Below are 23,004 nucleotides of genomic sequence, written 5' to 3'. Positions count from 1 at the left end.
GACAAGAAAAGGAACTGTAATAGCAACCATATAAAATATCAAAAAGGATACAAGAAACGGCTTCAGATGCAAAAATGTTTACCATGGAGCACAACCCCCCCCCCACTGCCACCCCAACCCTGCCTTTCCTGGATGCTACAAAAATTCACCCTGTCCTGGCTGTAACAGGACAATACTTCAAATATATCACCACAAATTGAGTGTAATAAAGAATCACAATAAACACAAAATAGCTTTTTAGCAATTTTTATTACACTTTTGGCTAATTGTAGTACATAGATTATAGCAGGTTTTTGTACCAAGAACAAGTAATTTTTTTCTATCAACTATAAAGTCCTGCAAATTCAAAAGTATTTTTAATCCTAAAATAAAAACCGTCACAATAGAGTAACAGAAAAAGAACTGTGGCCAGTTCAGCAAGCCACCAAACAGAATCTACCTTTTGTCCCCAAGCCTTTCTGCTACTCATATCTTCCTTTTACCAGCAGCTTTTCTGAGAAAAGTAGTCTTGCTTTTCATGCCTTAGCATAAAACCATCCATTTCAAGACCATCCCAAGAAAAGTGAGGGGGAAATAGACCCTCAGAGACATCAGGCACACTATGAACAATTGTCCCAGAGGCTTGGGAAGAAGCAGCAATTAATTACCTGTCTTGAGTATTGCAGCTAAAATGGCCAGTGCCATAAACTTGGTTTTTCCCATTAAATACCAAAATAACATATAAAAATATTTCTCCTGCAGAATTTTTTGATCAATGATTTTTTCTTAAGAATCACATGAAATGCTTTATCCTGATCAAATATTTTAATAGATATGTAAATATTCCAAAGAATCACACATTGCCTGAAATAATTTCACAGATGGTGACCAAACAGCACTAAACAAATGGACAATCTGCTCTTTTTCCCATGCTAAAAATACAGGAAAAAAAAAAAACCTATCAGCCCAATATACACAGTGTGTATAGAGTAACAAGAACAAACAGGCCCCTGTGCAGACATTTTACATTTCACAGTTTTTCTTCAAGTACAGGCTCATGGTATTAGAAATAAATAAGGTGTTGTGGAGTGCTGTCTGACAGTGCTGCTTCATCACTTTGGTCCTACACTTTCTTTTGAAAAAGCAACTCAAGAATTTAGAAACACACATTTTTCCATTCAAGCTTTATATGTAGAGATGGGATTTAACTCTTCTGTGCATACAAAAAGGTTCCCATATTCACTTTTGTCAAGGTTAGGGAAGGTCAAATGAGTCGTGTCAAACTTTGGTAGTAAATACTTCTGAGAAGAGAGCTCGAGCTCCTCAGCAAAGGCTACAATGCAGGGTTTTACTTCACATTTTTAGAAAGATTCAAACATAAAACAGTAGTTTCAGGCAGGTAAAAATTTCAGTTGATTAACAGGTTTATATTTAATCTAGCCACTGAAGTACCACTGGAATGATACATTAGCTGTAGAAATTCTATTATTTTTTTCAAAGAAACATTAACAAAATAATAAAAGTCACAGCTGCACCTGAGCTCAAAGAGCCAAAAGAAGCTGCAATTCTGTTTATTAGCTGCTCAGATAAGGATGTTTTGTGATAGCTCAGATAAAGAAATCTGATTGCTGACTTGATGAGGAGCAGCAGACAACCCAGGGTGTGGCACTGCTTGGCCTGTCAGCCACCAGTTGTGTGCTCTATTGATTATTTGCTGCAAACAGCACACGAGGCATGATCTGCAGCACAAGTCCAGCCAAGTTCAAAACAATCTCTTTTGCTACCAGGATTAAGAAAGTTTTTTATTAGTGGCCTAATAAAAAAACCAGAGTCACTCCTGAAGTAATACTGCTGACTCCATCCTGGAGCAAGAACTTCAAAGACAGTTTGTATTGCTCCTGTCAGGAACAGGTCACTTTTAAAAAGAGAAGTGTGCTAATATATATTTTTACTACATGTAAGAGTTTGCAATGCCCTAAAACCAGTATGAAAATACTTATTAAGGATTTCTTATCCTTTGGATATAGGAAATACCTATGCATAGAAAACTACTCTTTAGAGTTTACCTCATTCAGCAAAATCAGCCTTATTCAAGTTTATTTGGCTACAATAATGCCAGAAAATAGCAGGAGTAATTTGTGATGGCCTACAAGAAACCATTCAAAATTAGCTGCAATAGAGTAAGAGATTTTAGGATAATAATAACCCTCAAGGTTAAATCTAAAAGAAATAATGCTTGTCATATAACATACAGTGTGCCTCTCACAGAGGCATTTCCTCTTCTTTCTTTTGCTATGACACAAGGCATGCTTGAATTTTCATTTGATATTTTGCAGAGGCCAAGGAAATCCTCTGGCCTGAGCAGAGACAGAGAAAGGGCTGCTGGTGTCTCACACACATGTAAACACTGCAATATTTATAAAATTAACCTTGCAGGCATGCAACCTTAGTGAGGTGACTGTTACCTGGCACTGAACAAGGTACCACTGACAGCTGTTTATTTCTAAAAGGAATACAAAGTTAAAAGCAGGGAGCTAACAAGGTATATAAAAAAAAATTATTGTCTAACACTTATCAGGCTAGAAAACTTTCAATGACTATTTTGTATCTCTAATAGGAAATTTAAAATTACCTCAAGATAAGAAGGACTAAAGAAAACAAAAGTCAAATGTGTATAATATACAAAAAAACCAGCTGATTACATGTTATGAAATACATCTCACAAGATGTTACCACAAAACAGTCTCACATTAAACTCTACAGCAAGCTCCAGATCACATGGAAGCAAGAGGCATCCTTTCTGCCTCCACCACTGCAATCCAGCTCCAGAAGTCTCCTGTGAGTCAGGGGATAAAATTATCTGAAAACAAGGCAGGAAAATACCATTTCAGATATGAAAGAACTGCACACATTTTATAAGTCACAAGGAAACAATGAGTTCATCATGAGATTAAGAAACCTGTTTAAACTATTTCAAAGACTTCTTCTATAATCCTTACCAGTATATATTGCATTGATTTTCTGGAAAATTTTCATACACACACACACACACTGTTTAGTTTGACTCCAAGCCATTTAACTTTGCAAGCAGCAGTTAATCTTTATAAATTAAAGACTGAAACCTATGGGAACCCATCTTGTTGACATTTTTCCAAAACTCCTTAATACCAAGCAAATTAGAGCACAGCTGAAGGAGAAGCCCTTTAAGTGGTTATTTGAGCATCTTACCCAAGACTTTACACGTGGTGCCCATGAACTGCACTGCTGTCAGCTTCTCCACTTTGCATCTGCATCTGCATCTGTGCCTGCATCCTTGCAATCATCTCCTGCATGCGACGGAGCTGGAAAAGCAGCACAGGAGAATTCTGTAGCCCAATGGCACCTCAGAATAGAATTCTTCACTGTCACCATTCTAATACTTGTTTTTATTAAAGAGGGATCACATGTCTGCATTTTCTTTATCTGACAGGTAATGATCTCAGGTTATGGCATCTTCTTTTATTGCTTTTCATCACTGAAGAGGCTGGCATTTACTGACTGAAATAAATAGGCTTTATTATTGTACTGTGGGATGGGATTTTTAAGCATCCCTAAATGGAAGTCTCTGACACTAAATGTATAAAAATTATGGTTCTGAAGTACTGAACAAGCATTTACACTTACTGAAGTTTATCAGAAAAAAAAAAAACCAAACCTGGTTATGTCCCTCCAAACTACTCCTGTCTCTGTCATCAAAAAATAAAATTGTCAGGATTATTCCCCAACTCCCTTGCTAGGGATGACTAGGTAGAAGCAAGTACTAAAGGCAAATCATCCAGTGAGAGACAAGCATAATTAAACTTGGTCAATGCTCAGTTTCAGAGTATTGCATTTAAACATATTAAACATTTGAGCACAAGAAAAGTATGTCAATCACCTAAGAAGATTAACTGAACCATACTGCACATACATTACTTAAATCCTTTTATTGCACCCAACTCTCACAGGTGCCAAATCAGCTTCACTATGGAAATAATTTTGGGTGCCTTTGTGCACTTATACTGTAAGCCCAAAATAAACTGTTAAGATTAACAATAAAGTTCAACCTGTAGAATGTTGACACTACACTTGTTTTTCATATTACTTGTAACAACAACCCTTTTCCTTTTCCCTTGGTTACATTTTGGGACTTGGGTCCTCACTAAGATGACCAGTAAAAATCTGAGCATCTGCTTGTGCTGGGGCAGGCTAAGGAGTTCATCTAACTCAGCCCCCTCCCCAGTACAAGCTCTTAGGGAGTGCATGGAAGAGCCTCACAGCTAGGTGTCCACTCCCAGTACTTATCCACAGTGCTCAAAATCTAGAATCTGTCCCTTTGGAGCCTGCCAAACCAAACAATTATACCTTTGCATTTAGCAAGCACGTTCATGGAGAAAGTAAACTCTCCCATCTCAGCATTTTTGAGCTCACCTGCTCAAAAATACCTTGCTATGTACAAATTTCATGCTAATGAACACCACAATTTACAGACTATGTTAGAAGTGTATTTTTAAATTGAAACCAGCCATGCTTGTGTAGTAGATTCTCATTCATCCTGCCATCTGTGATCATGTTAGTCCCTTTCCCTTCTGCCATCTACTTCTCAACAAGGCTATTTAACCTCATCTACCCTAGCACAGGACCTGCTTCAGGTCCCCACTTCAGCCTTTCTGCCCACATTTTGCTTTCCATTGCACTTTTTCTACTCTTGCCTATCTATAACCTTTATAGGTTAGAGGAACAAGAAAAGCAGCATTAGAGCTATGCATTATGAATTTGTCATAGTGGCAGAATGAGAATTTCTGTTTCATTTCTTATTTCATTCCCTCTTTTGCTGCAGAGCTGAACTGACTTTGTCCCAACCTGCAGTTGTTAACTGTAGAACCTTTACTCCCATGAGGATGGTTCTCCTTGCCCACATGGTGTGTGTTACATCCATTGCTGATCACTACAGTGGAATCATGTTTTACCAGATCCCACTTGTTCTATAAAAACCCCTGAGTCTCCTCTCACCTCTTCTCATTCTGTTTTCTTAATGAACCTTAAATAATTTTAGATTGGCATATAACTGTTTTTCCTTTACGAATTACCAAGATCATATAAATGTTTGCTCTAAAGTGGAAACAAAAGAACAAAAATTCTCCCATTACAAGAATATAAAGTTCTGTCATCTTACTTCTGCTTCCTTCTCAAGCAGAATCTGGTCTTTATTAACTTCTTCATCTTCTATTTTCCTAAAACAATATTAATATTATGTTAGAAACATAAAATCATGAAGGTTGGGAAAACGTTCTAAGATTGCTGAGCCCAAGCATTAACCCAGCATTTTGTTCACCACTAAACCATGTCCCCCAGTGCCACATCCACAAGCAGTTTCAACACTTCCAAGGATGGCAGCTCCACCACTGCCCTTGGGCAGCCTGTGCCAGGGCCCAAACACCCTTTCTGTGAAGAAATTTCTCCTAATATTGAATCTAAACCTCCCTGGTGCAGCTTGAGGCCATTTCCTGTTATCAGGTCACTTGTTATGTGGGAGAAGTGACTGCCTCCCACCTGGCTTTATTCAAGATTTCCTACCACTTTGCTAATAGCTTTCTCCTACTCCATGTCACAACAGGGAAGATCTACTAATGGATCTAATCAAGCAAGTGCCATCAAATATGTAAAGCAAACAAACTGGTGTTTGTTAAAAAGTTAACAGAGAAATACATTGTAAAAAAATCCACTGTGCCCCAAAACCTCTGAGATCATTAATGAGTACAGTCAAAAAGTACCCATTGTCAAGCACTCCTGGTAGCAGAAGTGCAAGCCTGAAACAAATTCACATGAAATCTAACCTTATAGTAACCATAACTACATTTTAGTACCCTTTCAGAAATGTGAAAGAAAAGGTATATGGGCCACTTAACTAGAAAAGATACAAAAACATGTCTTAGTTCCACATACTCAAAAGCAACTTGAAATACTCTAAAGATTGGATGGCCTTAAGTCACGTTACTTCTAAGGCCGTTGTACAACAACATTTTGTTGGATAAGAGGTGCCAGAACTTGGGAACTTTGGAGACTTTTACCTTGAATTTCAGAAAGCAGGATTTAAAGTCAGAGGAGAAGAGCATTTTATCTTGCCTGTAGGCCAATGCTACAGGCAGGAAACTGTAAAAGGAAAACTCCTTTTACTGAAAACTGACCGGACATGTGACAAAATCTCTGTCAACAGCAGGATGGGGAAACTTTTGTAAAATGCCCCAAAGCCCCCAGAATGTGCAATTCGGAACCCTCTAGTGGCTACAAGAAGAGACGCAGGTGAAACACCTAAACCAGGAAACACGCAGTTCCCCCGAAGAACTCACCAACTCATCTTCACAGCCCCTGCTGCTGTACTTAAACATGGGGTGTTTTCCCCTGTTCTCTTTCCAGGAAAGCTGTGCCCTACCCAATTCAGCTGCAAGCAGGGCTAACAGCCATTACCCTGTGACTGCTACTGTTTATGTATGTCATATTTAATAAAGCATTGCAAAAAAATTCGATCATCTCTTTTTAAAGGCCCAATCCAAATATCCCGGTTGTTAATTCTGAAAAAAAATCCCCACACTCTTTTTAAGTTATCAGCTCTGATCTAATCTGCAGATTTTTTATGACAACATTTGTCATAGACATCTGTCCTACTTAGTACCTTCAGCATTCCAATCCAACTGTGTTTAAGCCTCAGACCAAAGGCACAGATCTATTCCCACAATTCCATAACTCCACAAGTGTCACTTCAGATTTACTAAATATTTTTAATACACTCTTTGTAAGCTGGTCAATAGAACCTGATGCTGACTGGAGTTACAGAGCTGCCCTTGGTCTACCAAATCCTAGCAATGCAATGGTAGGTGAGACACAGAGAGAGCAAAATAGAAATTCAGAGGATGAATGAGCAGCATGTAACCATGAGATGACAACCTGCTGCCTCGTTTGAGCCTCTCAGAGCGGAAATTCTCATAGTGAAGATCCTGGGTCACCTCCTGAAGGTCTTGCATGTGGGTGCTGGAGGAAGAAAAGTAATTAAAAGATAAAACATCCTTGTGTGACATCAGTTTGTTTAAGCAACTCTCACATTCAGCACTGTCTTGGATCAATGTGCTCAGTATGCACGCCCACTTAGCATGCTAATTTAAAAGCTAATTTCAGTTAAATTGGTGCAATAAAGGACACAGAGATCACCTCAGCCCTGGACTGCCCTGACAGAGCTGTACTCCTGGGTGAGGCCTTTGATGAACCTGAGCAGGTGAAACAGAGTAGCAAAGATCAGAAAAAAAAACAAAAACAAACCAACAAAAACCAAACCGACTAGTGGGCTTTTAAAGTCTGCTCCCTTGCAAGTGTATCTACTTGTAGATACATTGTAATAAGCACAATTCGTTTCAAGTTCCAGGAATCTGAGTAGCAATTCCACAAAAGAATCAGACAAATCATTATTTTCACAGAATCACCAAGTAATTCACATCAGAGACAACCTATGGGTCCTGTGTGCTCCAGCTCCTGACTAGGCCTAGCTCAGCTAAGTCAAGGCTGCTCATGGCCTTCCCCACACAAATTCTGAATGTGTCCAGGGATTACACACTGCTGCAAACCCCCCGTGCAGTGCTTGATTGTCTTGATGATTGTTTCCTAAACTACTATTTAATTGGAATTTTCTAACTTACATTAACATGGTCCTCAGCTTCAGGAAGTCATTATGCTCTGGATTCTCCACTTCAACTACACCCCATGGGTAGAGCCGACCTCTAACTTTTTTACCTTTTGCTTCAATGAGTTGATTGGACCCCACCACACAAAATGGAATGCTGGCCTGAAAGTCAAAAGTGCAAAAGCTACTTTTAATGAACCAGGACAAACAACTCCAAGAACAACTCTTGTTCTGCTCAGTACTGCATATTATGGTAGTAAGTTCATAATCCTTTTAAATTAAAGGTGTAAAATAAATAAAAGTAACTGCTGCCACCATCTTCCAAGCTAGGGAAGCCTGGGTAGAGACACGGTGACTCACTCCAGGTTGCACTGCAGGTCTTGTTCTAAAGCCACCTGAGCAGTCTGGAAAAACACAATATATTATCCATGTATATAACCTATTAAACCAGTCCCACCTTCAGGAGTCTGGTCTGCTCTTTAAAATCTTCATCCTCATCTGATTCAGCATCAGGTAGGTGATAAATCTTGATGCCATGCTCTTCTATTTCATCCAGAATCTGAGATATGCAATAGAAGAAATCGATACAATGTACATGCAGAATCAGTAAAATCTTAAAATCTTTTAAATCTTAACATAAAATTACTTAATACACAATCCTTTAAGAAATCTGGATTTATCTTACTGATCCAAATTGTTCATCAAGGATTTGGTTTTAAATACAATATTTCTTCATGATATTCAACAACCACTTTCCACAGACTTTTCAGAAAAACAACAGTGTTTACAAAAACACTGTCCTTTGTGGAATCTGTGTTTTGTTAAACCTTTGTAATTTTTTTATAGTAATAAAAGCATTGACTTAGAAGTCATATTTGCTTTCTATAGCTTAATACCCTTGCTCTTACCTCTGAATTACTGCTTGAGGTAGAAGTGTTTGAAAAACTGAGATATAGACACAACAAATACTTTTTTTATTCATGGCTGCCAGCAATTGTATCTGCAGCAGGAATCCATTTGTCACAGACCCCAAATTTTGCTCTTTAAAAAAGAATAATCTTTATTTCTGCAGAATTCTAGCACTCTAAACCTACCTACTAGAGTATACTATATATAAAGTCTCTATTTTTATTCCAGATTGGGTAAGAAAGCTATAAGGATTTTCAGAATAACTGACAAAAATCCTGAAGTTTTCAATGCAAGAGCTATTGCCTTTGCAATAGAGCATGCCTTTGATAAGTTAATTCTAACACTTCTTTTTAAGCTTCATAGCTGTTATTAGCTCATGATGGTTGGTTGAATCCCACCTCTTCCCAGCAAATACAGCAGCAAATCCTGCATGACTTAATGTGTTAAGAAGTCTTGCCTCTGGAAGACAGGACTGGAATGCTTTAAAAGAATTGGCATAGGGGAAGAAAAACAACCTCAAAATGAGAAACATCTCTGAAAATCCCATTTTTTAACCATCACAATTCTAACTGGGTAAAAAAACCAAAAAATATACATATGCACATTCTGTATGCAGACACTATCTCTGCTTTGGGACTGATCAAACAGGCAACAGAGCAATTACCATCAGTAAATGTATTTAAATATTTTTCCAAAGCTTCAAAATTCACTTATAATCTAACTTAAATGTAGCCAGACTGCCATTATGCAAACAGCATTCTAAGGACAGTTTCTCAGTCAAATACATAATAAAATCATTTACAAGATATCAAACTACATATTAAGTGATGCTACACTGTGCATGAGATTATTTTTTTCCTCAGCTAGGACAGAATAAGTTGAATGAGAATGGCCCTCTCTTCAGCCACTGTATTGCTACAACCAAAGCACAACACATTTCTGCAAGCCAGAAAAATACTCACCCTTTTCTTTAGTCTCTCTCTTTCTTTCAGGGAAAGTGTATCAGCTTTTGCAATCACTGGTACAATATTTACTTTATTGTGTATGGCCTTCATAAACTCAACATCCAGAGGCTTAAGGCTAAAATTAAAATACGGAAAATTTTAATTTATTTTTTACTCTAAATTAACAGATTTTTTTTCACTCCAACATAAATATCTCTCTTTACACAGAGAGAAAGAACACAGTCAATTAATGTCAGCAGTTATAGCAGTTGCTTAAGTAATGGGAACCTGATTCTGAAAATTTAAGTCAACAGGCACATACCAACTCTCTAAAACAAAATAATGTGAAAAACAAACAGACAGAGAAACACCTACCCATGTCCAAATGGTGAAATGAAATAGAAACAGCAATGAACTCGATTATCTATGATATGCCTTCTGTTCAATCCACTCTCATCATGCAGGTATCGCTCAAACTGCTCATCAATGTAAGAGATTATGGTCTTAAAACTGCAAAACAAACATGGATTTGAGGAATCACCAAATGGTCCACAATTTTAGGGATCTCAAAGGTAATATTAAACCACTAAAATATCCTGTTGAGGAACTAATCTTCTGATGGACGAAAATTCATTTAGCAATTTTATAGAACAGGGAAAATAGAAGAGCACATAAAATTTTAATTGAATTCTAGAATAGCAAGCTAGTATATATACACATATAAATAAAATATGCATAGTAGCTTGGTTTTTATATATATATATATAAAGATAAAATATGCATAACCCTACCTTTGTTCTACAACAAATTTCTCTTGGGTTAGTGTTTATATCTTGAGTAACATTAACCACACATTTTCAAGACATTCTAAGGTTCTTGTTCCAACTGATTTAAAATCATAAATGGTTTTGGAGGGACCTTTAAAGATCACCTATTTTCAAGCTACTGTCATGGGCAGGGACACCTTCCATTAGTCCAAGGTGCTCTAAGCCTCATGCAGCCTGGCCTTGGACACTTTCAGGGATGGGGCAGCCACAGCTTTTCTGGGCAACTTGTGCCAGGGGCCTCAACACCATCACTGCAGAAAAGTCTCTTCTACATCCAACCTAAATCTACTCTCAGTTTCAAGCCATTGCCCCTTGCTCTATTACTACAGGCCCTGCTATTAAGTCTCCTTCCATGTTTCCTGTGAGCCCCTTTGATATATTTCAAGGCCTCAGCAGGTCTCCCTGGCGTCTTCTCTTTTCTTTTTCAGATGGAATCCCAACTCTTCCAGCCTTTCTTTTCTTCTAGCCCTTGGGTCATTTTCATGGTCCTCCTCTGAACTGCTCCAATAGGTCCATGTCTGTCATGTGCTGGAGCCCCAGAGCTGGATGCAGGTCTCACAGGAGTGGGGCAGAACTCCCTCCCTCAACCTGCTGGCCACACTGCTTTTGCTGCAGTGATAATACAGGATACTAATGGCTTTCAGGGACTGCCTGCTCATATCCAACTTTTTGTCCACTGGTGTGCTGGTTCTGGCCCAGATCAATAGGAGGGGGCAACTCCAGAGGGGAGCAACTTATTGCAGCATGCTAAGCCCTGGCTTTTATTTGCTGGACACTGCTCATAACTAGAGAGCACGCTCAGGCAAGGAGGAGGAAAGCAGAGCAACAGGCACCATGGCCATTCCAACTGCAGCTGAACCACTGCCACAACTGTGCCACAAACAGCTGCCTCTGCACAGCAGAAATCCAGGACCAAATCAATTTGCTTAGTGGAGGATGAAGAGGAAGCAGGGCGCTCACAGGAGGAGGAAGATGCAGAGCCAGAGATAAATCACCCAATCACCCTCTGTGAGCTGCAAGATATGTGAAAATATTTCAGCTGCCATTTGGGGGAGACCCTGGCAAACTGGCTGCTCTGATACCAGGATATTGCAGCCCAGATGGAACCAGATTGTAGGGAAGCCAAGCAACAGGGATCCCTGTCCTGGGATGTGGGCATTGACAAGGGGATTGGGAAGAGGACAGAAACTCTCAGCTCTGCTGGTGACTTCTGTCAAGCCTGAGGGAAAGGTATTCTCTCAAGGATAATCTAATGGTGTGACCAGGCAGGTGGAAGGCCATGGAGGAGGGTATCCAGTACCTGAGAGAATTGTGCTGGAGGCAATCTATAGGGGTCCAAATAACCATCAGTCCCCTGTAGATCCAGAGGAGGTCCACTGTACACAATCCATGTGGCAGAAGTTTGTACAGAGCACACCACTGTTGTACATCAACTCTTAGGCATTGTTCTCAATGAAGGAAGGAGAGCAAACAGTGCTTCAGGTGACCAGCTCTGGCAACATGAATATAATTTTTTGTCTTCCCTACCAACCTGCACCTCAGCTGTGGAAAGACTGTCCAAGATTAGGAACAGATTTGATAAACTCGAGCAAACTTGAGAGGAAATGTTCCATACTCCATCAGGATGGGCCAGTCTCTGCTATTGGAACAAACACCCCCATCCTCAAGAGGCAGGATAAGGTAATCTGTGTTTTTACCTGCATGACCACAGAAAAGACAGGAGGAAGTAGGATGGAAAACCCACCACTGCCTCAGCAGCGTGGGTGCAGGAGTTGAGAGGAAGTACAACCACCACAGGAAATTCTTCAAGCATAAACACAGCTCCAGTTTCCAGTGGGCACATCCTCAGACAGAATAGAAGGGCTGATGTTATTTCTGAAGTGTAAGGCTTCATTGATGGCATCATTGTGTGGGGACACACAACAGAGGAAGTTTTTGAGCAAGGGGAGAAGATAATCCAGATCTTCCTGAAGGCTGGTTTTGCCATAGAGCAAAGTAAGGTCAAGGGACCTGCCCAGGAAATCCAGTTTTTAGGAGTAAAATGGCAAAATAGGCAAAGTCAGACTCCAATGGAAGTGGTGAACAAAACAGCAGTTCTGTCCCCAGTGACCAGCAGGAATGAAGCTCAGGCTCTCCCAGGTGCTGTGGGTTTTTGTAAGGTGAATATTCCAGAGTACAGTCAGATTGTAAAGCCTCTCTATCAGGTGATGCAGAAGAAGAACGATTTCAAGTGGAGTCCTGAACAACAACCACAAGCTTTTGAACAAATGAAACAGGAGATTGTTCATGCAGTAGTCCTTGGGCTCACCAGGGCAGGACATGTGGTCTTGAACCTGAATTTCATTTTATTGGGAAATTTAATTTCCAAAATTATGGGGAAAGCTAGAGGTTACCTTGAGGGTCAGGGGTTTGAGAGATGTGGGAAAAGGTATTACCGCTGAAAACTGATTGCTATTGATCTCAAGATTACTTCTCAGTATTTACTATCACGTAAATTCGTAAAAAAACTCAAAAACAACAAAACAACCAACCAAACAAAATCTAAGATGATGAAAAGCACTTAAAAATCAGCCACAGAATCTGACAATGCTCAAGTGAATGTGGACAAGATCTAGGGGTGGATTTTTTCTTGGATTGAAGAGTATTATTGAGAGTCAAGGTCACTGTTCACTCAAAGCTCTTTCAAGCAAAATTTATTTCAAGTTGTGTCGAAGTTATGGACACCTCTTCACTTGTATCAGAATTAATTCATACCACTGAAATGAAGCTTCCTCAGAATTAGAAAACAAACAAAAAAATCCCACCTCAAATTCAGCATTTCGCAGACACACACCACACTTCCCCCCACCAGGACAGCTAAGAAATGTGTGTCAGTCTCCACAGAGAGATGAAGAGAGATTCTCTGTGCACGTACCAGTCTCGACAGTTGATGGCATCCCCATAGCCCGGTGTGTCCACGACCGTCAGCCTCAGTTTCACGCCCCTCTCTTCAATTTCAACTGTGGAGGCTTCAATCTGCACAGTGCGTTCAATCTTATCTGGAACACAACAAACTCCATCTTTCACAATCCAGTTTGTAAGAGCAGGTCATTCTGAGATAAGCTCCAAAGATTAATTGACAGATAAAACAGCAGAAATACCATTCTATCAATTGCATTCTAAGGCCTGATAACAAAACGACTCAAAATTCTGCAGATAAAGAAATAAATTCTTCAGATGTTATTAGAGGACTGTATGATATTTCATGCTTTTCTTAAAAATAATGTAGAAATTAAGGCAAAAGGGACTGAGACAAAACCATAGATAATTGGAGAACATTACAAAATGATATCTAATGGATATTTTTTTCCTGAGACTGAAAGTTATAAGTAATCATAAAACCATTGAAGCAAGTCATTCAACAGGTAGCAAAGAGAGAAAAGTTGCATCTTTTATTTTATTACAATATTCTCTTTTGTTGCATTATTGCATGCCTTGATTAACAGAATAAAAATAGGACAAGGAAATAATGAAGAACAGGAAGTGAAGTTCTCATTCACTAAATATCAATCTAAAGCAAATGAATTAAGGTGCAAGCAGGTATAAATAATTCATGTTTACAATTGCAACAGATTAAAAATTAAATAAATTCTCTGATTGTTTCAGTTGATTATTTATCTTACTGTGACACAATGACTGTTTTTAAGCAAAAGAAGGGATCAAATTTCTAGGTGTTAATACAAATACACCCAAGGACTGAAAAACAAAGACCTGACAGATATCCTGGGTGCAGAGGAAAATGATTTTATCAAACAGCTCTAGTGTCAGGAAATGCATTAGAAACTATTACAGCTAGAAATCACTGCTGGTTGTTACCAAAATTCCAAGATAAAAGCATTCAACTCCAAAAATCATTGAGCAAAGATGTATTTACCAGCAGCTCCTGGGATTATCCTCTCTGGGTAGAGATCTGTCAGGAAGAGGCTGTTTATTAATGTAGATTTTCCTAATCCAGATTCACCTGTGATTCAATATAAAGATAAATTCAACATATGTACATAAATAATTTCAAGAGTATCTGACAATATTATCTGACTATAGATTTTTTCATATTTCTTACAAATTAAAAATTTACAACTTCTAATTTTGGATTAGCCAAGTTTGCACAAAAAGGTTGAAAAACAATTTTTACATCTTGGCTTTATAATGATTTGTAATTAATGCTGCTAGTCAAATGGAGCTGTGACCCATTTAGACTCAAGATTTCCCATTTCATGTCTCCTGATTTTTTAAGACAGGTTTTCTATTATCACTCCAGAATGTGAAATATCATACCCAGTGAGAAGCTACATCCTATCAAGGCTTTATCACCAATTTAAACAATGCAAAATGCATTGCTGACCTTCTATACAGCCAAGCATCATAAAGTGGATTTTATTTCTGGGTTTTATGCCAATATGGCAAACAAGAACTCAAAGCAAGAGGAATATGGCCACTGAGCAATTTTTTTATACTGATGAACTTGGGGATTACCAGAGTACCATAAATATATTTTTGTTCTAGAGATACTGACAGCCATGAGGAAAATTCAGAGGGCAACTAATCAGTTAAAGATCAAGATTTTAATCAGAACAAATGTTCATAACATAAAAAAGCAGTAACTTGAAATGTTCAGTATTTGAGTTCACTGAAGAGATCTTTTTCTAGAATTTTAGTTTTATTTCAGGTGTTGATAGGATTAAATTTCAAAATTAGATGTTAAAAAATGATGGCCCACAGAATCTCTGAGTAACACAGGCTATCGTGCAACATGAATCCGACAAAAACATCTGAACAAAAGAAAAAGGAAGGATGGAAATTGTTTTAAAATGAAGATTTGAGTAGGAGCTGCCAGTTTTAAATGCCTTATAGAATGCAGCTTTCAGGATCAGATTGTCACCAGTGAAGGTGACACACACTCAGAGTAACTCAAGTCACACGGAAACATTTCAGCAAAATCATAAAAAGTATGATTTCATCCAATGCCACGTTCCAGTTTCAGTATGGGTAAATATTACACATAAACCAAATCAGTTTTCATAGTTACTGTCAATGATTATATTGGCTACAGTAGTTTAGTGACTCTTTAGTGAAATAATTATTTAGATGAAGTCACAGCTTAATAATGACTATAAAAATAAATACAAGTGACTGAGATTTCTTTGGGAGCAACAGAGCCAAGCAGCCAAATTCTTATAAAGTCCAGCTCATATTTTCACCTATCACAGTAAACACTAGCAGGAAAAGAAAACAACCAAAAGCTGTGTGAAAAAGCAAAATCATTGATTAGGATTCTGTCAGCACAGGCAGCTTTGAAGTATTATACTGCTCAGAAATGAAGGATGGCAACTTCATGAAGAATGATAGTTCAAAAGAGGCACTGTATAGCCCACAAGAGAACATACTTAAACTCCATGCATATTTGAAGAGAAGGAATTCACATTCCAAACTGCTGAAATAATCAACAATTTAAAGTACAGTTTATTTTAGCTTACATCAGCTGCCTCCCTCTGCGAGTGTATCTTAAAATACCACTCCAAATTTTCAATGAAATTATTTTTTTCCAAGTCTTCTTCCTGTAGTTTTCATTTATCCCTTAAAATACTGGAAGGCAACAAGTGTAAAGTTTTACTCCAACATGGGTGGAATAATTGCCTTTCTGTTACTCTTACAACATATAATTTCCCCTCTACTTCTGTTTTACAAGAGGCTAGAAACAACTGTTGGTCTGTATAATTTTACATTGCTTTCTTCCAGAAGTGTTTAACGTGGCACTATTTGCAATTAGAATTCAAATAAAGCTGGAAGTTAAGTTTAGCTACAGTAGAGAAAGCACATCTTTTCTTTCTCAAAACTGTTCACACTTTTAGGATCACTGAACAATAAATTCTGAAGAGTTACAGTAGACAGCATGATTTGAAGCAGCTACTTAAAGTTTGGTTTTACTCTTGGATTTTATGAGATATCCTTTATGGTATCATCCAAATCAAATCCAATGAAAGATAGAGTAAAAAACTATGATAAAATTCTAGGAAGACAAGGATAAGGGAAAACTTTGTACAACACTGAAGAACAAAATACAGAAGTAGGACAAAAGCAGTGCTAGGGCTGTCATTTGGCAAAACTAATGAAAGGTTTGAGGATAGACTCTCCCTGTAACTACTGAAATCCAAAATAATTAAGAAGTTAAACACCTCCTATCATGCACTATCTCACCTCTCCTGCTCATTCCCACTGTGATCTCTTAGGCAAATCTAGCACACAAATGGGATTTATTTCTTGTGGTGCCAGGTAATGAAAAGCCTAATTCTATTAGGGTACTTTTTGTGAAAGCCTATTTAAAAGCAAGAATTACAGTGTTCAAACAGCAAAACTCACAAGTTATGGCTCACAAACAGAGAGACAGAGAAGACACCCAAGCCTGATTTGGGAGTCTATTTAATTTTCAAGAACAACAACCAACTTCTGAAAGGATTGAGGTACTTCTGCAGACACCAGATTTTTCTTTCTATTCCAGATACCAACACAGACTCCCAATGAATTATCCAATAGAATAACACTTTAGATTACAACTGCTAACATAAAATCACCATCAAAGTAAAAAGTAACAGCTCACATCAAAACCAACTCGTCCAATTCTCAGTTTTTCTCACTCTTTTATAAGAGTCTTTGGAAGGGTTGAAAAGACTAAAGTTAGATTCTTTTGAACTAAAGAAGCATAAACAACATTTTAAATAGAATGGTCCCTTAATACTAGTCTCTTAAGCAAAACATACAAATGAACTTAGACTGTATTCAAATGCAAAACCAGTTTTAAATTACATTTTAAATGCAGTGCTGGAATCCTGTAAGACAGGGGAGAAGGAAGGAAGGAATGACTGCTGGAGTGCACAATAAAATTTCTTCATCCACAAACTTATTAATGTGTTCCAGCATGGTTTGTAATGTGGTAAACAACTGCTGTAAAAATCAATAAAATATAAAAGGAAGCTAAATGCAACAGTATAGGATAGTTACTGATGGAAGCTGAAGCCTTAGCATAGTGCAACTAACATTAGTTTTAACTAAAAATTCCCTGTGACTAATTGTGAGAAAAACTATAAAATGCTTCCTTACCAACCACCATAAGAGTAAATTCAAACCCCTTTTTCACAGACTTTCGGTGAACCTGATTGGGAAGGTTTGCAAATCCAACATAGCCTGGAGTTTCTGGGTTGGTAAATTGAGCAGGCTGTTGCTAAAAATGAAATTTAAAAAAAATAAAAAGACAATAATAAGCAACCACTCAAGACTTATTAGTTTGTATAACTGCTTTGCTCACTTATCTCAAAAGGTTTAAAGCTATGTGACAGAGAGGAAACTATTCAGAAGTTCCTACTACTCAACAGTTTCACAAGGAAGTGCAGAACAACTACATTGACCTAGGGTTTAAAAAACAAAGTTTCACTTGTTCAGCTATCCAGCCAACATCATCTTAAGTAAAATAGAAACAAAATCCCAAATAACTATTTATCAAAGTATGAATTGTGGGCACGAATCACTTTTTGAACAGTCTTCACACACAATTAAAATAAAACAGTTTTCTACGGACTTGAATAAAAAGATGACCATTTATGATCCATTTTTAGCACATCCAAAGGATGCAACAGAGAAATCTTTACATCTTTAGTTCCCTCTTCTAACACATTACTCAAGCACCCTTTAGCATTCATTTCACTCCAATAAGCCAACATGAAAGTTTTACTCATGATATCAAATGCTGGGGTCCAAGAATTAGATGTATCCCAGCACAACAATAATATTTTAGGTTACAATATCTTAAATGAAGGATTTTATTGGAAAAACCTTTGGTTCTATTAGTAATGAAAGAAATTAAATCTAAACCACCATTTTCTTAAATGATGCCTGCTCAAAACAAAATTGCAGAAAGGAAGTTTCAATGAAGATGCACCAAGGAGCTTTTATACAGCTCTGACCAAAATTAAATCCTTCCAAGAGTATTAGTTAACTGCAGAGATTTATACTTGCATGAAACTACTTTAATCTATGTTTTACATTGCTCATCTTTCAATATTATGTGTCCTATGGACAGTAAATTTACAACACCCTTCACCATCAAACAGATGCAGGTTGCACAATTTGTCATTGAAGATTAATATTTAAAAACAAAAAATATGTTTCACATTGTTACATTGGAAGAGAGAAATGTTATTCTTACCTTGGACATTTTTAGGGAAGGACAGGAAAAAATCTGAAAAAATAATAATGCTTTTCAGCTTATTAAAAATTGTATGAGGAAAAAACTCACCCACAAACCAGTGTAATACTTGCTGTTGCACACTAAATTGAAAAAGGAGCATCTCTGATTGGATGCCAGATTCAGAAACAGTGTCAACATCTTCACAGAGCACAAGTATTTGACTCTTCTGTACTAACAAGGGGCAGAATTTTTAGCTACTGTTGCTCCTATAAACAGTCAGACAACAAATTCAAGCAACATGAATGTGGGGTACTGAAGGCACCAGATGTGTGACAAACAATTCTGAAGCTTTGAAAGCCCACATCCTTTCTGGAAACCAAGCAAACCAAATACCTTGCTAAAAGACACCTTGCTCTTCGGAGGAAAGTTTCTTCAAAGCCAAAAAAACTCTCCTAATTCATGTATTATTTTTCTTTTCAAGCCTCTTTCTCCTCAACATTTCCATCCATGTTCGAGTGTTTTGTAAAGAGCTAACAGCTTCAAAATGAAACTTATTCTCTTCCTCTTTCATCTAGATGCTTGCAAACTCAGTCATTCTACCTTCTGTTTACCAATATAAAATTTTTGTATGTGAAATATAAAACAGGCACAATTTTTTTTTAAAGATTTATCTAAAACTTCTATGCAAAATAGTCTTTTAACAAAGACTTGCCAACCACTAACTTGCATGATATCAAGAGAATATCATAAAAATATCAGCATATGCTGTATCTGCAATTCCTCTTTCTAGTCCCTCCCCTGGCTCACTCTCTTACCACAAGGTATCTGTTCCCACTTCCAAAGCCCTCAGTCACCTCTTACCCAGCTCACTCACACTTTAATTCTATGGATTGGAAAATTATTGCTACCTGATTCTTTCCATCTTCCAAGCAGATTTTATCAGCAAGTTCAGCTTCATGTGAAATTTCACCAAACTGCTTTAGTTTGCAGCACCCTTCAGTCTGCTCCTCCCAGCAGAGACATCTTGGAATCAAACTGCCCAGTGTTAGCAGAAGCCAAACTTTTTGTGTCAGGCAAAAGGCAAAGTTGTTTCAATGTGAGGATGATTTTTTTCTCAAAGCTACTGTATAGGTGTAGGGTTACACAATTTTAACCTCATTTGGCTTTGGTGGGAGTTAAAGACTGAAGATGTTAAACACTGAAGCAATTTGGTGTCCTTTCTCATGAAGCCAAATTTGCTGAGGAAAATCTAGCACCCTGGTTACTGACACAAAATTAAAATTGGAAAGCATGGTTCTCAACTGAAATTGCAAGATAAAAATAAAATCTAGTATCTGCAACATCTGTGTGTCAGTCCATGAGAGTCTACGACCTATGATGTGTTTAGCTAGTGAAGAACTTATCCGTGAGCCTTTTATCATGTAAGATTGCTCTGATAGCAACTCTTCCTTACAAGAGTGTTTCCTCCACAGTGATGTCATTGATTCCTGCTTAAGCATTCTCCATGAGAGGTTTTCAATGCCAAACAAAACTAGATCGTGCTGGAACACAGAGGAACATTCTTTTAATTTGTGAGACTTGTCTGTCACCCAATTGTTCCTCAGATGAGGGCTAAGAGCAGGGGAAAGTTTCTCACAGCTACTGAGAAGCGAAGCAGCGAGCAGAGCAATGCAGACGGCTACAGCTACATTATATTTTAACACACGGAACCAAGCACAGAAATCTTTCAGGAATGATCTTCCCCACAGCGTTCCCGTCGGGTCTGAGCGCTCCCACACGGGCAGGAGCTCACCCGAACCCAAAGGCCAAGGCCCCGTCCGACCGCAACCCGAGCCCAGGGCGTCCCACGGGGGGCTTAGGGCTGCGCTCGGGGTTAGGGTTCGGCTGCCTCGAAGCATCCCAGATTTTCCTCGGGAGTTGTCGGTCATGTTCCTCACCCTGCGGTTTCAACAGCGCGGCTGAAGCTCTCTACGAGAGCGCGTTCAGAGGCGCCTGCCTTACACGCTGTGGGAGGGCCCCCGCCCGGGGGTCCCATGGCGGCCCACACGAGCATCCGGTCCCGCGCTGGGCGGGCGGGCGGCCAGGGCACCTCGCTGCCCGGCACCGCCCGCAGCAGCGCCCACCGACCCGCTCCCTCTTCACCAGCATCGCCCAAAACTCAACCAAACCCCTCAGCTTCGGGGGTCCGTCTGCGCGGCTGAAAAGGACAGACCCTTTCCCAGCGCTCCTGCCCGCCGCCTCCCCTCATCCGCGGTGCCTTTACCGCCGGGCACAGGGACCCCGCGCTCCCCCGGGGCAGGGCAGGGCCCCTCACTCACCGCAGCGCCGCTCGGTTCGCGCCTCCCTCAGCCGCCAGCTCCGGGCTCCGCTCCCGCGCGCGCACGGCCGGGGGAGGGGAGGGGGCGGAGCCGCCCCGCCCCAGGCCCCGCCCCCGGGCGGTGCGGGGCCCCGCGCGCACGCGCGCGCCCCATCCCCATAGCAACCCGCTGGGACGGGGCGGGGCCGCCCGCATGTTGTAGGTCACGCACATCCCCTCTGCTGCACCAAGATGGCGGCCGGGCCGTCGGCCTCGTACCCAGCATAGGCTTCGCTGCGGGCCGACTAGAGGTAATGCCGGGCCCGGCGCGGGAAGGCGGGGACGGGAGCGCCTCCGGTGAGCGGGAGGAAGGCGCGGGCCCGGCGCGGCGGCCGAGCGCGTTCCGTCGCCTGCAGCAAGATGGCGGCAGCGGCGAGAGGGGCAGCGGGCGGGATGTGCAGCGAGTGCCCGGCCCCGCTCTATGGTCGCGGCCGCTGCCATTGGCGCAGCGCGGCCCACGTGCCGCCGGCGAACCCCGCACCGAGCCGGGCGCGGGAGCCGCCCCAGGGCCCCGCTCCGCCGCCCCGGGGAGCGCTCCGGGGCCAGCCAGGAGCGCACAAAAGCCATGAGTCATGTCCCCCTTCATTCCCCTAGGGCTGGGCCCGCGCCGCCGCTGAGGGGATGCGACTGAGGAAGAGGTCACATTCCTCTCTCCTTTGGGTGGTGGTGGGTCCTACCCCGTGCCCCGGGCCCGGATTGCTGCGGGCTCTCGAAGTGCACACTAGTCCCTATTCCCATTGCTCCTGGTCCCCAAAGCTGAGGCTGCGCCATGGGCCGCGGTGGGGGAGGGTTTTGGCCTCACCTGTGACACTGCAGGTAGCGTCAGCGCCTCTGTGCATGATACGAGGGGAAATTCAGCGTCTGCTGATCCGCTCTCTATGCCTGCAGTGTGGCTTTCTTTTCGGGTTATTTATAGACCAGGATGATCCAGCAATCCAGCAGCCCTGAAGAGGGTTAAGCACGGAGTGCTGATGGTTCTTGAGCTGTAGCTGAAATGGCACATGATAAGTAGCATTTCCCGTGATGGTTTTCCCCAAACATTAGGGGAGGTTTTGTAACCGGCAAGAGTAATTTCTTCAACTGAAAGACAAGAAGCAAGAGAGAAGATTGTGCTGGGAATATTGATAATATAGAAATCAGTTAACTTGTAAGATGAGGCAAGGGCCTTGAATTCATTATGTTTAGAATGTGAAACAATGTCGGTTTTGTACCTGTGAAGTTAAAATTAGTGACATTCAGCCCCAAGGTGTTTGAAAGAGGGTTTTTTTTGTCTTATCCTGTTGTGTAATGACAGAGAAAAATCTGCACACTCATATGTGCTGCATTGCTTTATCACATGTTTTCTGCTTAGTAAGATGAGTGAAGTATCTGCTTGGTGATTTAGTCTCCATTTTTCCTACTCATTCTATTCCAACAACTGTCTTCAGTTAGAAGACAACAGATAGTAGCATAGTTTGTGGGTTTGGTTTTTTCTCCCCCCGAACCTGACTTGGAAGTGGTGTTTCATGCATTGTTTCATATGTGGGTTGGCTATCCCTCACCGTGGTAAAGGAACATATATTAGAGGTGAAGCAGAAAAGGAAGCAGTAACCCAATGTGTGTCTGCTGAAGCTCTGTCTCTCTAACCCTTTGCCTGTTTAGATTCAAGCTGTTGAAAAAAAAAACAGTCTTCCTGTTTGTACAGGGATTTTCATAAAGCACGGCTCAAATCATAGGCAGAGCCATCCACAACAAAAACACTCAGTCTTTTTCATAAAGGTCCACAGCATAGTTTTACAGGAATCAGAAGATCAGGAAGAGCTCTCATTAGATATGAAAATAACAGTAACTGGTGGTATGTGATGGCAGGGTAACCAGCCAGCCTGAGCTTTGCCACTGCTGCAGATAAGTCCAGATCATTCCAAAGGACAGTTTTCCAAGCAGCTTCTGTAAGAAACAGTTGAAGATTTCTCCATGTTTGGTCTATGTGTGGTACACACTCCTGTCTTCTCCTTCGTTGCAAGTTAAGCTGATTTTTTTTTCTATTTGCTTCTTTTTCACCCCTTTCCCAGTTTTGCCTGATAGGGTGAAAAAATGACATA

The 23,004-nt window shown here is 40.2% G+C and overlaps 2 protein-coding genes across 3 annotated transcripts in view; one reads left to right on the top strand and one right to left on the bottom strand.

The window, feature by feature from the left end:
- Positions 1-230: 230 nt before the first annotated feature.
- On the bottom strand, positions 231-21,744 carry SEPTIN2 (septin 2). 2 transcript variants are annotated; one of them, XM_088170598.1, is made up of 13 exons: positions 21,726-21,744; positions 18,586-18,618; positions 17,484-17,604; positions 14,263-14,349; positions 13,264-13,387; positions 9,898-10,032; positions 9,541-9,658; positions 8,127-8,228; positions 7,686-7,831; positions 6,943-7,026; positions 5,174-5,231; positions 3,208-3,320; positions 231-2,839 (listed from the first exon to the last, which is right to left on the bottom strand). In XM_088170598.1, exons 2-12 carry the CDS (start codon positions 18,592-18,594, stop codon positions 3,216-3,218), a joined length of 1,089 nt encoding a protein of 362 aa, XP_088026724.1. In that variant the 5' UTR covers positions 18,595-18,618; positions 21,726-21,744; the 3' UTR covers positions 231-2,839; positions 3,208-3,215. The 2 variants fall into 2 exon arrangements, with proteins under 2 accessions (XP_088026724.1, XP_014725860.1); XM_014870374.2 differs by lacking the exon at positions 21,726-21,744 and adding an exon at positions 20,886-20,982.
- Positions 21,043-23,004, top strand: part of HDLBP (high density lipoprotein binding protein) — a 36,832-nt gene continuing 34,870 nt past the window's right edge. Inside the window, exon 1 of the mRNA XM_014870371.2 lies at positions 21,043-21,174. The gene's annotated coding sequence lies outside the window, so the exon portion shown is untranslated. The remainder of the gene's footprint in view (positions 21,175-23,004) is intronic.

Source organism: Sturnus vulgaris, chromosome 10 (assembly GCF_052056855.1).
Source record: "Sturnus vulgaris isolate bStuVul1 chromosome 10, bStuVul1.hap1, whole genome shotgun sequence".
Classification (NCBI taxonomy): Eukaryota; Metazoa; Chordata; class Aves; order Passeriformes; family Sturnidae; genus Sturnus; species Sturnus vulgaris.
This window is presented reverse-complemented; position numbering and strand designations above follow the sequence as displayed.